Raw genomic sequence first — 15,311 nt, 5'->3', positions numbered from 1 at the left:
GAACGCACACACAAGGGGCAGGGAGCACACTTGCCCGGAGTGGTGGGCAGCCCTATCCACGGCGCCCGGGGAGCAGTTGGGGGTTAGGTGTCTTGCTCAAGGGCACCTCAGTCACATCGACTGCCCCAAACAGACAACTTCCCTGACCGGGAATTGAACCCGGGCACTTTGCCTAGGGTGGTGAAAACACATTTAAATAAAACAATTTTAAAAATGTAAAGTCGTGCTTTGTAATTCTTTGTTGGGTAATTGCAGTTTAGAGAATTGCGCTCAACAAATCTGCAATATCTTCAAATTTTTGACAAAAGATGTTTGTGCTTCTGCTTATGTTTTTAGGGTCCTGATACAGTGAAGAATTTGCTTAACCCTTGCATGGTGTTGATGTTTTAGTTACTTGGTCTTGTGGACCCACCACATTATTGTTTTTTAATTCAATACAGCCATAACAATTTATGTGAAAGTACCATCGCAAGTGGCCAGCATAGGGTTGTCCTTTAGCAGCTGTAGCTAGTCAGCAGCCTGTCCATGTAGTCCACCCTCACACACACACACACACACACACACAATAACAGCAGACCATGTAGGAGAAGAACAGAGTGTAGGACACAGCACCTCCACACTTTTAGTCCCTGTGGGTTCACCCTTCCACCACATTTGTAATATAATTATGTAGGGGGTGAACAATGTGAAAATGTTCTGTTTCTTCACAGAAAATGAGCAAAGACCAAGGATTTTAAGGTTGAAATAATAAATCACATCATTTTTTTTGCAAAACATTGAAAATGGGTCCCACAGCCCCCAACACCACACAAGGGTTAAAGCTGATCTATGGTATTCTAGGGTTTAATGTTGTCTATGTTGTTTTCATGATCTTTGGATTGCTCCAAAGTTGTTGTTGTGCTGTTCTCACTTTGCACTAAACAATCAAATCTTTTCAGCAATAATTGATGATGCATTACATTTACATGCTCACACTAACATAATATTTTTTCTCTTTCTTTCTACCCTATTGCAAGCAATCATGCCCATCAAGCCTGCTCTGTCATCGAGGGCCCTATGGTAATATTACAAGTGCCTTTGCAGAAGAACTTTGGAGAAGAAGTTTATTGCATGGACTAAAATCATTAATATCCGGTGCTAACCAGAGGAGGATGGGTTGCCCCATATGAGTCTTGGTTCCTCCCAAGGTTTCTTCCTTAGTCAATCTAAGGGAGTTTTTCCTTGCCACTGTTGCCTTTGGCTTGCTCAGTGGGGCCTGAGCCTGGATCTGTATATATGTATAGTGTATATATCAAAGATTTTATATATTTATTTTTTCATGTGTAATATAGCAAATAATAACTAATAAACAGTTAAAAAACCACTACATCTGTTTGTTGTAATTCATTCTGAATGCAAATACATAATAATAGGAAAGTTCTCCAACTTCTCATACTATCCACTGCCTATATCTACTTCCTATAGCACTCACTTGTGTTCTAGCCCTAGAATTTCAGTTTGAGAACCTAATGCCAGTTCCAGTGTTCAAGACAACATAGAGTACTCATAATAAAACTAGTGAGAAATTAACATAAAAATGACATCAACATGTAAATAATACAAGTTACATTAACAATAAGTAAATTAACAGATGTGCAATGAATGAGAAAATAGCACTCTAGATGATCAATTTATTTAAGAAAATTAATAAATCCGATGAGTTCAAGTCAAGAATACAATAGCTGTGGGAAAAATATGTTCAGAGCAGAAAAGCAAAAACATTTTGACTCGTATGTGGTGCTACAACTGAGTAATGTAATAAATGGTTTCATATTTTCCTTGTCCACCAGACGGCAGTCATGCCTCAGGTTATATTCAACAGTTCAGTTGAAAGCATTAAGCTTTAGATGGTGTGCACTGGATCCAATAGTTGAAATACAAAAACAATGACTAACAAACTGGAGGAAACAAAGTTCTTTCTGAATATAGATGCAAAATAACAGGCCTCTCTGGGTAGTTTCCAAACTGTTAATAAGGCTTGGTTAATAAGGCCTGGAAATATCATAACATTTTTCAGCTCAGCTCAGCTCAGAATGATTTGCTGACTACACACATATGGTCCATACCAACTTCCACATGGCAGATAAAGAACATATACAGATATAAAAAAGCAAATTGAGATTGTTTGTCAAAAATCTGAAATTAAATTCAAATTTAAAACGCCACAATGGATTTTTAGTTTCACAGCAGACACTTTCTATCGTGCTTCTAGAATGACTGCCTCATTGTGAGATGGTATTAGGGCAAAAGCCTTTGTTATATGCACACAAACACATACCAGTAAGCTTAAGTCACTACTATAACACGTAACATAACTCTAATACTAACGTAAGTATCCTTATAAACAGATTTTGAGGGCTTGTGCCCATAATTCGGTAACACTGCTAACACGGTAGTGAAATTTGGCCCAAATCTTATCCATTTATTCATATATAACAGATATGTTTTGTGTGACAATGTGAACAAAACAAAACAAAACAAAACAAAACAAAACCACACTAAATCTGATGTTTTCAATGTGTAATAATATCCTATTTATATCTGAAATGTGGCAATATGACCTCTTCATGCAAGAAATTCATGCAACATTTGCATCAATCCAACCCAATTTTCATCATCATTTTGTACGTGCAGCTCCTGTTTGACAGTGTCTCCAAACTGCCTGGTGTTTTGGTTACCCCTCAGGTCTTTTATTTTTGGAGGAAAAAGACAAGTGATGTAAACAAATAAACATTGTGCTTTACAGTCACAGAAATCAATTTAACACCTTTCCAAAACTGCACTTACTTCAAGGATATATCGCAAAAAAAACAAGGGAGATTCACTCAAGGTCAAGTGTTTTTATCCAGTATATGTTGCCATTTCGATCCTGAATTTGTGCCCCCTTTTCTTCATGGCAGGCAAACAAATGAAAATCCTTTCTCTGTTTATTCTGGTTTCTCAATCAAAACAAGCACAAATGTTCACTATTTTAACTGTTTTCTCTATACTTTGTCCAGCATGATCATTTTAGTTTCTGCTGTTTGTTCATAGCAGTTTGTACACAACGTTCTATGTCACGTTAAAGTAGCCTATTAATTTAAAGAAAGGGAAAGGAAAGGGTCAGGTGGCTTGGTATTTTTTTGCACATGTTGGCCAGCCTTGGGACTCGAGACTTACCTGAGTTGACTTGGGACTCTGTTTGAGACCTTTCTGTACTGACTTGGGGCTCGACTTGAGACTTACTTGTACTGCCTTGGGGCTCCAGATGAGGCTTGCCTGTATTGACTTGGGACTTGGCTTGATTTGACTTGAGACTTGCTTGTATAAACTTGGGATATACACTTAAGATTTGCCTACAGTGACTTGGGACTTGACTTGACGCCTCTATTGACTTGGGATTTAAATTAAGATTTGCCTGTGTTGAGATGGGCCTTGAGTTGAGAATTGACTGACTCAACTGAAGACTTGACTTGATACATGAGTGTAAAGACTTGTTCCTACCTTTGTCTCTATGATACACTCACACATATGCATGTCTTTTGCTTCCCCGCACAGGCTGTCTGGTGTGTATGTTGTCTGTCTGCTGTCTGGCATATCTGGTTTTGCATGTTTGCACTGAGTGTGAAGCAAAGAAGGTGTAGCACAGTGAGTGCATATACTGTATGCATACATTTGTGTGTTTGTCCAATTTTGCTTAATTTTAATAATAATTCTTGTTATCACTTTTTTAGCATTTAAAATGTTTTTACTATTTAACTTCTCAAACCGGGCGGCACAGTGGAGTGGTGGGTAGCGCTGTCGCCTCACAGCGAGCAGGGCCTTGGTTCATTTCCCCAGCCGGGTGACCGGGGTCCTCTCTGTGTGGAGTTTGCATGTTCTCCCTGTGTCTGCGTGGGTTTCCTCCAGGTTCTCTGGTTTCCTCCCACAGTCCAAAAACATGCAGTCAGGTTGATTGGACATGCTAAATTGCCCCTAGGTGTGAGTGACTGTCTGTGTCTGCCCTGCGATGGACTGGTGACCTGTCCAGGGTGTATCCTGCCTTCCGCCCGATGACTGCTGGGATAGGCTCCAGCACCCCCCGCAACCCTGACGGAGAAGCGGCTTAGAAAATGGACGGATGGAACTTCTCAAACCCGAATTTCTGTATTGGCTCAGCTACATTGTAAGTGACGGTCTCCCTCAATGTATTCTGAGTTTAAATAAAGGTCGATCGATTGATTGGGTGGTTGCAGACATACTTGTGATGTCTATTGAATAATTTAAATGTGGGTGATCTCACAGTATATATATATATATATATATATATATATATATATATATACGCATGGTTAAACCCATATCTATAAAGTATTGTGGCCACAAAGGAGCAAATATCAGTTTGAAGGATCCAACACTTACACAAGATTTATATAAAAAATATAATATTTTATTCCAAACTACAAAAGTTCAAAACATGTAACTTTTTGGTCACACTTCTCAATAAAATAGTACACAAACTGTAACAATAACAGTCAAGTCAGCAAAACAAGCTATCATTACACATAGTGAAACAAAGAAAGACAAATGTTTTCAATTTAAATTAACTTAAACTGTACAAAAATATGTACATTATCTACAGCATAAAAAAAAACTTTAAAAAAGGAATGAAGCTGCAAATCATCCAGTCGTTTTTTTTTTTTGTTTTTTTTTACCAAAAAAACAACTCTCTCCCCAGAGGAGTTATTTAGTCAAAGTCTGGCACTCTCAGTGCTGCAGGAACCCTCCTGGCATTTACATCTCAAGCTTAGGCTTTGGCCTGTGGCTCAGCATTGAGACGCACTGTTAACTACATACAAGAGCACATTCATGTCTCTCTCTCTCTCAGTTGGGTTCAGCCTCCGTCCTGAGGTTAAAAAGCCGCCGCCCTCATCACCTTTCACCACTCTTGCTCTCTGAGTCTGGATCTGCCCACCACAGTTCAGGGGAGGGGCCTCAGTGTCGTCGGGGCCAATCAGCGACAAGGGGCGCCACAGAGTCAGGCTATAGTGCAGTACTGTTTTAGGGGTGTCCCAATGACGCCCTGTCATTTAACCCCAACCCCCCACCCCGCCCACTGACTTTAGGGCAAAAAATGCCCTTGACATCCACCATGGGTACATTATTACAGTTATCCTTGATACAAATACACACAAACACATACAAAAACAAGAACAACACACATGTAAATAGAAAAAAAAAAGACCATAAGAAAACAGGCAGAGTACTGTGCTGAGATATGAGATGGATAGCTGTTTTGATTCGAAATGGACAGTCACTGGACAGATTTCCTTCTATTTTTCTGCTCTTCTTCCTCATGCCATGTCGCCAAGCATCTTTTTGTAGTACATAGACTCAAAGATGTCATTCTCCCCGGGGCAGTTGTAGTGGCATGCGCAGGTCTTGATGAACATCATCTGCTTCTTCATGACCTGGCCATCGGGGCACTTGAACTCCACGGGCAGAGTGGCGGTCCTGTGGGGGGTGCAGCAGCGGCCATCTGTGCACACGCCACAGAACTTGGGGCGGTAGGCCTTGGTGGTGGTGCAGCCAGAGATCTCGAACTTCATGGGCTTTGAGACCCTGGGAGTGCGAATGCACTTCTTTCCTTTCTGTAAAAAACAACAAGAGCAAGGATTACACAATACGTTCCTTTTTATGTGGCTGTTGGGACTGTGGTCATCAACCCTGTTCATGTAGAACTACCTTTTTGCAGTGTTTACTCCCGACCCTTATCTACCACAAATGATCCAGGTAATGATTGTTTTCAGAAGTCCTTGACTAGCTGGATCAAATGTGTGAGATTTGGGCAGGAGGCCAATCCTGCAGGAAGGTAGGTCTCCAGGAGAAGTTTAGTAACTGCTGGTGCAGTGGATAAATCTATAAAGCACTTTGGAGACTAAGGTTTCCCTGACCAGGCAAGATTACTACCACTATAACAATAAGATGATGTTATACATTTTCATGTGAACTTTGATTGCTTGATCATGGGCTGTTGATGCTTACCCTGATTTTCTCCTCCAGGTGGGATTCACATGGGCGCACCATGCAGAGACGAGACTGCTTCTCCAGACGGCACTCGCGGTTGTCGTTGGTGACGCGGGTGGAGATTCCCAGGCCGCAGGTCTTTGAGCAGGCACTCCACTCTGTGGTCTGGACCAGGCAGTTCTCACGCATCATGGAAAGATCTGGGCCATAAGTCTCCTCTTCTCTGTAAGCTGCAGACAAAACAGAGCAACACTGACCTGTTAAAGTGATGTTATCAACATGCTTCAGTCATGGATGAGACACAGATTGTCATTACTGATGAAACTGCATATGTATACTATAACCTTACATATAAGCCTAGATTTTAAGGGGTGAAGCCTTTGTTTATGGCATCAAATATTTCCCCCATGTATGTTTGTTTGTATGGTCATTGAGAACAGTTCTTGCTTCTTACCTGCAAGAGCAGAGCCCACAAACATGGTGGTGTGTGGTGAGTCGCAGACCCACTCCTCACAGCACTTTCCTGGCACCTTGACCCTGCGGGGTGAGGGGCAGTCTGGGCTTGGCAGCCTGACATCCATCCCACAAAGGGGCACGCAGCCAACTGCTCCATCCAGACAAGTGCACTGGTACTTGCAGCTGCTTTGGAAGGACTCGCCACTGCGGTACACCATCCCTCCAAACACGCAGGTGGCACCATCCCTAGCTGTGGATGAGAGTGACATGTTTCCATGAAGTAACTGTACTATGCAGAGCCTAACAGTTCTCAGGATCTAAATACCTGAGCTATGCATGCAAAGTGCTATTTGAGCCAGATTAGTTTTTATGTTGTAATGTAATTTCTAAGGGATTTAACTGGCTAATTTGTTTGGAGTCCATGTAATTCCCCCAAACTGTACATTGTGAAGTAAGTAGTAAGAGTGTGAAGTTAATTTGAACCTCTTTTACTCAGGAAGGTCATTTTGGTTGATATTGATTTCATTACCTCTCCAAGTAAAACTAAACCAGCTCAAATAAGGCTTAAGAGTCTGGACTGCATTCATGTCTGGATTGTATGCCTGCTTCGATCTTTGTATGTGTGACTAAGGCCTCAAACTTACCTGTGCAGACTCCGATGCGTCGGTTGCTTGGCGAGCCATAGTCACAGTAAAGGCCTTTGTGAGGATCACATACGTCTCTCTCTGTGCACAGTTCTCCCAGCTGCTTGGCACACACTCTGCAGCATCCGCAGGCATCTGGCACCAGGCTTACACCTGGCGGGCACTGTGGGGGCACATCAGGGCAGTGGCACTGGCCAGTGCACTCCTGAGCTACCACCTGAGAGTCAAGAAAAGGAAACCCTTTGTAAGTATACATTTACTTATAACATTTAACTCCATTCATTACTTCATTCATTCATTTAGAAGATGCCTAGAGAACGTGGTGCATTCCATGTAACTTCTGTACCTTCACAAGCTGGTTGATTTGTAAGACTTACTGCTACACTTCTACACTATAATTCTAAGCATCATCATCATCATCATATTGTTGCAACAGGAAAGCAAAATAAACTTACCCAGCTGAAGAAAGTGAAGCAGAGCACAGAAACTAGTCTCAGGCTCATTCCAGAAAACATCTTGCTGTCTTTTATTATTCTGTTCAAAAAATGCTTTAAAAAAATCTCTTTCTTGAGCTCTTCCGAAGTGTTCCTCAGCAGAGCTGTAGTCTTCTTGGTCGTGTCCGATCAAGTTGATCTCGTTGGCGTCAGGATGTTCCTTTCAGGTCACGTCGAGTGAAAGCTAGAGCGTAGCTTCAGTGAGGTCGTTGTGGGCTGCTTCAAGCTCAACCCTTGTTGCTTCTCTCTCAGGAGGAGTCGGAGTGTTCTGAGCTGTAGGGCAGCAGTGGCCCAGCCTTTATACCCATCGAGCTTTGGTGGGCCGCCTCTGGCTGAATGGAGCTCTGGATAAACATGGACATTCCTGGCATTCTTTCCTAGTTTCCTGCCCCCTCCGCTCCTCCCCACCCTCTAGACTCGCACCCCCTGCCATCCTGCATTCCAACTGTCTAAGGCAGAGAGAGGCTGTCACATATCAAAATAAAAGTGCAGTCTTGGCACTATCCCACCTTTCTGTGTGTTGGCTGACTTTTTTCCTTTTTTTTCAGTAATAGCAGTTCATCTAATGGCCGAATAGCTGTATGTTTGGTTTGGTAGATTCAAACTGCGCTCTGAGCTTACAGGCCTTGTTTTCAGAGTGACTGCATAAAATTGTTGATGGTTTAGTGTAAAACTGGTTTGGGGGAAAAAACAACATTTATTTCTCAGCTTTAAATGGAATGGCAAATGAGTTTCAAAGGCTTTTTAACAGCTGAAACCACAGGGTTCATCCAATCCAATTTAAAGTTATTATTTGGTAATTAGTAAGTGACTAATATGTAGTTATGTAGTTATATATATGTTGTACCCCACATAAGATTTAATAGTTTTAAGGGAACACGACTTCAAGTACATTGATAGAATTATTACCATATAGTCATGTGTATATATATATATATATATATATATATATATATACAACGCTCAATGCTCTTTTATAACAACCACATTTTTCTTTATTAGAGAAATAAAAATGTGTTTCCATTATGTCACCTGTTATTCTTTTCAAAAACTCATCTTTGCTATAGAAATTTTTGCTATATATATATATATGCATATATATATATATATATATATATATACATATATATATATATATATATATATATATATATATATATACGGCTGAAAGTATGTCTCACTTTTTCTTGACCCAGTCCCTTTGTTATCATGGTTTTTACCTTACTAATAAGGTCTAGTCTATGCTTCACAGTGCAGGTGTGTGGTGGGGTCCTGTTTTGCTACAGCAGCCGCTAGACGGAGAGCAGACGGTGAGATGCAGGAAAGCGGCTAGACTTCTCCGTTTGTGTATTTAACAAAAAAAAAACCCCTCTTGCCCCCCGAGCCCCCTTCTCCTTTGGAAAGGCAGCTCTGGCTCTCGCGCTGCAGCCAATCGGAAATGAAAAGCTCTGAGCAAGGGGCGAGCAAAAGCTGGAGGAATGCGCTGGCCATGCCAGCAGACATGCTGTTACTACATGCGCACTGTCTCAGAGGAAGACTCGCCTTATAAGGGAATCTTCACTCTCTGTTTCTCGTTTTTCCTTTCCCTCCTCCTTCTCCTCCCTTGTTCTCTCTCGCTTTTTCCCTGCGGTCTGGGGCAGGAGTACAGTAGGAGCTCCAGCTCTGACCACTGGAAATGGCCTTGCTGCTGGAAGCGAGGGATGGTAATGTACCCTGTCTGTCAACAACCTCTCATTCCAGCCCAGCTCAAGGCTGCCAGTTATTACCCTCTGCTAAAATCCCCCCCAAACACAAAAACTCTCCAGTAAGTTACAGTATGCCTGGGCTCATCATGCCACCCATGTATGACTCAATGCCACACAGTGCCAATCGCTAATGATGTGGTGTACCTGTCCACTCTGCTGTGGGCCCGGCAGGATGCAATGGCTGGCAGCAAAATAAACCCGGCTCTGTGTGTGGCATGCCTCAGGTGTGCTAGCTAACATCATGTCCCTGCACTAATGCTAGCAGTTAATGCTAAGCCCCTGTAGCACCTGCAGCTGAATTCCTGCCTTGGTGGCACAGGAATAAATATGTTCAGCTCTGTTAAACTTTAATGACATGCTCGGTGCTCCTCTGTGGGGCAGAAGCGGACTGAAACTTTACCTCCAACAGGGCAGTTATTCCCAAATCAGCATTCCAGAGCTTCAAACAAAAGTGCACCTATACCCCCCACGCTGAGTTTATTTAAATGCCAGCTGCTCTACAAATCTTAGGACGAGTTGCGTGTGTGTCCCAAAGCAGGTGGGAAGGAAATGGGTTTTAAAAAGCATGGAGGACACGGGGAGGTTAGCCACAGGCTTAAGCGGACACCTGGAAATGATGACCAAAACAGGTAGGAGAAAGAGGGCCATACTGAGGCAAGGACTAACTCTATTTTGGGACCCCCACCCCACCCTTATGAATGCACCGCTGTCATAAAAGAACATAGGACTATTTATTATGGATGTGAAAAATTCAGAGGCCACTTCTACTAAGTAAAAGTTATTCAGCATCAAGGAGTTGGTTGCATTTTCTGCTTCCCACTTTCAAAGTGATCCCAAACACATTCACTCTTGTTGAGGTCTGGACCTTGTTGTGGCCATTCCATTGTTCTCTGGACACCAGTAGCTTCTTTGTGTGAGTTGCAAATGTTCTACTTTTTTTGTCTGTTTTCTCAGGAAGGGCTTCTTGACAGCTACACCTCCTTTCAGCCTCATAGCATTGGGTTGTTGAAGGATGGACAGAAACACCTGTGGATGATTTCAGATCTGAAGCAAGAATGGAGCTTGATTTTTTCCTCTCTCTTAAAGCAGAAAGTTCTGTTTATATGATGGTGATGGTTTTGGCGATCTGCCAAGTCTTGCAGGTTTGTTAGGAGTCCCATTTTCTCTGTATCATGTAATCATTTTTTCTGAACTCAAGTGATGGGAACTCTCAATTTTTTTACTTATTTTCCAATTGAAAATAATTACAATGAATGCAAATAAACATCTTGTATTTACTGGTCATTTTTAATGGAAATCCAATAAATGAGGGGTGGCCTTTGAGTTTTGCTTACTACTTTACATCAGAACAGAACAACTTATATACTATAACTTATAACTATATAACTATATATATATAACTATATATATACTTATAACTATATATAACAACATATAGTTACATGAATACATGACCTCTCTAGGCTAGGTACCCTAACATAGCTATGTTTGTGACATCATAATTCATCATATAAATGATGTTACATGCAGGTGAAAACACAAAGCTCCTGGCAGAACTTTGGATTATCTACAAGAACACATCCATCATCATTAGCATATTTCTCTGTTGCTTTTCCTGCTATTCCATTTACAGTAATCCTTGTCCATACCCCTGGCGACCAGGACCCTTGGTTGTAACCCCAAGGCCACTGAGTTCATCTACAAAAGAAGAGAATGATGCTGTCTGTGAGCAAGACTAAATTTGGCAGATGGATGCTCAAGCGCATCAGCCCCATGGGCAGGTCAAAGGTCACTCTCTGATGATGTAATGGAAAGGAATTCCAACTGCAGAGAAAACGAATGCCTGAGGATATAATTATACTTCAGAGGATGTGGTCATGTGACCACATATTCCATTCCTTTCCAGCAGGAATGAAGGAGCGTAAGGGAGCCTTGGGGGCTTTTTTTGGTTGTAATTTCGAGGTGGTCTATTGTACAAAAATAATAAATCCCAAATATTTGGCGGGGAACAGCTCAGCTGCCAGGGGGCAATTTTCCACCACTGTTCAGTTCCAGGATCCCATTTTCACTCCGTCTCGACTGCTCCCACTTTAGTCGATCTATTAGCTGAAGGGGCCGCCTTTTCCAGTTTTCCACCAAAACATGCCATCCATGAGCTATGGGTTGAATTCTAACCATATCAAAAACCTCAGTTTTCGCTTTGCACATAATGGCGCACTCTGTTCTTAGGTGTTGGGATTGTCTGAGCACTGAAACACTGAAATAAACTAGAAATATAAATAGTTACAGCTTAAGAGCCACATATTTTGGACAGTCTTCTTGACTTCTTGCCCGGTTCCCTCAAGTCACACTCAGTGACAGATGACTTTAGTTACTTTGACGAATGCCAAACGTATACAGTGTTAAGTCTGAGAAAGAATTAAGACACTGTTATTTGTGACTTGGAGCCAAATGTGTCTAGCAGATCTGTCCTTCTCTTGTATTAGGCCTAAAAATACCTCTGCAAGCTATTAGTTCCATATGTGCAAAACTAGACGAATACATGAGAACGTGCGCTGGTCAAAAGAGCAGACAAACAAATAGCCCTTGGTAAAAAGCTCTCTCCACTTGACTGCTCTAGCCCAGCAGAATCGTTTAACCATAAACAGATGTTCTTGGATTTGCGTTTTAAGACACATGCTAATCTGCTTTCACTTACTTAGCCCAATCACACAGCCAGCCTCTGTTCTGTGCTGCTGTGTAGGTCTCTACAACATAAAAAGCCAGCATAATCACACAACTAGGACATTTTTCACATGTCTTACCAAAGAGTTGATGACAACGACAAGCTGTGGCTGTTCTTGATCTGACTTCAGTAAAGATGTTGGCACAAGTTTATACCAATGGAATCTAGAACGAAAACTGAAGACTCAGTTTTTAAATTTGAAAATACCACCTGCTTTTTATATTATGAGTGAACAAATTGAACCATAGAAGTGCTAAAAAGCAAGTTTTGTTCAGTTACTTAGCTCAAGAATCTTTTTTTCCCTTTTTGTGTAAAGATTTTTCTTACATCACTGATGCCATGAATGCTCTTAATCCTTTCAAGATGTAGGTTCAGCTTCTTTTGGTATGTTTCCAAAATTCTTTTTGGGATCCTAGAATTTGATTGTTAATCCTTTAAAATTCCAGGCTTATTGTTAAGTAACTACAGGGACTTCAGCGCAATCTGTCTGAGTCATTCTTATAGAAGTGTATAATGAAAGGACTTTCTGGTGGGCTCTGGCCTTTTAAGGGGCTAACTAGGGGCTACTTGGATTAATTGTTACATCATAGAACTTTGCTTGAAGGCAGTCACACTGGGTGAATCATTGGGTGAAAATGGACAAACATCAGTTAGTGAGTAGAACTGAATCATGTCACAAAGCCTTCAGGAGGTTTCTACTGGAAACTTCAAGCCTGAACATCAAGACAAAGTATAGACAACCAGTGGACTAATACCTTAATAACTTAAGATTTCAGCTCCAAAATTGGAATATTTTTACATTTATTAAGAATTTGCCTAAACAGGTGGGGAATGGAACCTACTCTACTATACTATCTATAGACTTTACTACACTATCCACTCAACTGTGTAACAAATAAAAATGCTGCAGCCGTAACATATGGTTGACTAAATGGATGATACATTTGATGTATTTCTCTATTCTTACTTTTAGTTAAATAAACATTTGGATCTTAAAGTTAAAGTTTAATTTTTAAAATTGATTTCGAACCCTTAAAAATGGGAGAATGGTTGTAAGGACATCTGCACTGGAAGCATCAAAGCGTGTTCTTACCAGCTAATGGCTTGAATGGAGAAGGCGTAAGTATTCGAGTCTTAACTTTAAACCCATTATTAAGATTAGGATATTTTAGCTACATCTGCGCAATAAATTTAAATGCAATATCAGCATAAGATTGGCTCATTAGTATGAGCATATGCATAAGTTTGGCCCTGTTTGGCCCACAATTTGTTGTTTTTCTAAGTCAAAATAAGTTAACATATCAGTAGAACACATCTGCCCATTGGCTTCTATTGTACACTTTGAGTTAATAGGGACATAATTGCTCCTGGTAATCAAGCGTATAGAAATGAAGTGGCAGATAAAAAACTGGAGTATTCCTTTAAGGAGAAACCTTGAGGCATGGGTTAGTTGCCTTTCCTCTTTCCCTTGTGGAGGTTTCCTCAGCCTCGGGCAGGGCAGGGCAGGGTTGGTAGAGGATGAGGGATACCCCTGCTGTTCTGTTGTTGTGCAGTTGGGAGTTTTTGTGGCTACATTCCTGTGGGATTCAGCACAACATTCCTCATAGGATTCACCTCAGCATTCTCTCTCTCTTAGCATTTCTCTCCGCCCATGTCTGGCGTTATGATGTCACAGTAGCTGAAGCCCTGTGGTTTTTCTTTAGGGTGTTTTTTTTGGATGTACTTCTTTTGCATCAGCTTAATCAGACTCACTTCCCTGTAATAAATTGCAGATACGCACATTCGCGAGATGACTGAAGGTCAAGCTATGGGTGTTTAAAGTTTACGCCGTTGTGGGGTATTTTTACCCTGTGTTTAAGGAAACGCTAAATTGTTGCGAGTTTTCCAGTCTGGTGCATGGCATATGCACTTCCAAGACTGATGGATGATTTAAGAGCCGCACCATATGGAAGACATTAAATCTATACATTGCATATGTCTGGAGCTCACTCAAGTGGTAGTCTGGTTAAGTTCTGCATACATAACAGTGCAACATGAGAGCCCACCCTTCATTTATATAATTTCTAGACAAAATAGCCATTAAGTACAAGCAATTCATTTTTCTGTATCAGTAAAAAAGCAGAACATGTGTTTTTAACAGAAAATTAAATAAAAGCCCAACAATAAAACCACATTTTTCAATATTTGCCTTCATTACAAATTTCATTCTTTTCAGGAGACTTGCTTTCAGCTGTTCAAAGACATCTGAAAAGAGATTTTTCCACCCCTCCAAAGTTCAGTCTTCAAAGTTACACTTTTTGTTTCTTATGAGTCAAGCAATCCCAACTGCCATTCCCAAGAGTCCATAAAATCTTACTCCACACATCAGATCACCACTTTTTGGGGCACAATTTTCTCCAGCTATTTCAACTCCCTAAAATCCCAGGCTTGTTATTTACTAAGGCTTACTGTTCGTAGCTACAGGGACTTCAGTGCAAACTTGTTGAGACATTCTTACTTTATAGAGGTGTGTAATAAAACTTTGGGCCTACTGGTGGCCACAGAAAAAAGTTTTTGGTTAATTTTTAGGTTAAGGTTTGACTTCCAGTTTGGAATACTTCTTTTTATCACTTATTTTCTTTTGGCTTTCTGCTTCCTTATTTTATCTTATATCTAATTGCCTCAGAAACATCTCTGGAAAATTAACCATTTAAACTGCATGATCATTTTTTGACTGGATCATTTTGGTGTCTTAGCCTAAAGTATTTACTGTTATTATGCCAAAAGATATACCATATACCTGGATACACTGCAATCTTTGATTATTTTATAGCAATGACTTAATGAGTAGTTGATCTGTTCATTGATGAGACTATTCTGATTAAATATTTATACTGCTTTCTCTGCCCAAAGAACAGAAGGATCTACCATGACAACTAGACTGAAAATCCTAATGAGCAATCTGCAATCAGAAAATATATTATTTTGATTACGGCTGATCTGTGTTGGAATTCTATCAAGTAAATAATGTGAGTCAGGTAGGTACAGTTGCACTACATCAAAAGGTCTTAGCACAATAATGAATTATTGCCAGTCACAGTCCAAAAATACTAATTTGGCCAATCAAAGAGCCAATTATGTTATTCATATTAATAATTTGGCTAAAAGAAAGCACTGAAAATGTGCTGACATGTTGCATGTATTCATTTAGCCCCTACAATGTGAATTTCAGTTTAAAAGGCCT

The 15,311-nt window shown here is 40.7% G+C and overlaps 1 protein-coding gene across 1 annotated transcript; it reads right to left on the bottom strand.

Moving 5' to 3' along the window:
* Positions 1-4,688: 4,688 nt before the first annotated feature.
* Positions 4,689-7,903, bottom strand: ccn2a (cellular communication network factor 2a). Its single transcript, XM_017697734.1, has 5 exons — positions 7,580-7,903; positions 7,125-7,341; positions 6,479-6,730; positions 6,043-6,254; positions 4,689-5,648 (listed from the first exon to the last, which is right to left on the bottom strand). Exons 1-5 carry the CDS (start codon positions 7,637-7,639, stop codon positions 5,352-5,354), a joined length of 1,038 nt encoding a protein of 345 aa, XP_017553223.1. The 5' UTR covers positions 7,640-7,903; the 3' UTR covers positions 4,689-5,351.
* Between the last annotated feature and the right edge of the window lie 7,408 nt (positions 7,904-15,311).

This window comes from Pygocentrus nattereri, chromosome 4, assembly GCF_015220715.1.
Source record: "Pygocentrus nattereri isolate fPygNat1 chromosome 4, fPygNat1.pri, whole genome shotgun sequence".
Classification (NCBI taxonomy): domain Eukaryota; kingdom Metazoa; phylum Chordata; class Actinopteri; order Characiformes; family Serrasalmidae; genus Pygocentrus; species Pygocentrus nattereri.
The sequence above is the reverse complement of the archived record's forward strand: the minus strand, read 5'-3'. Positions and strand labels throughout refer to the sequence as shown.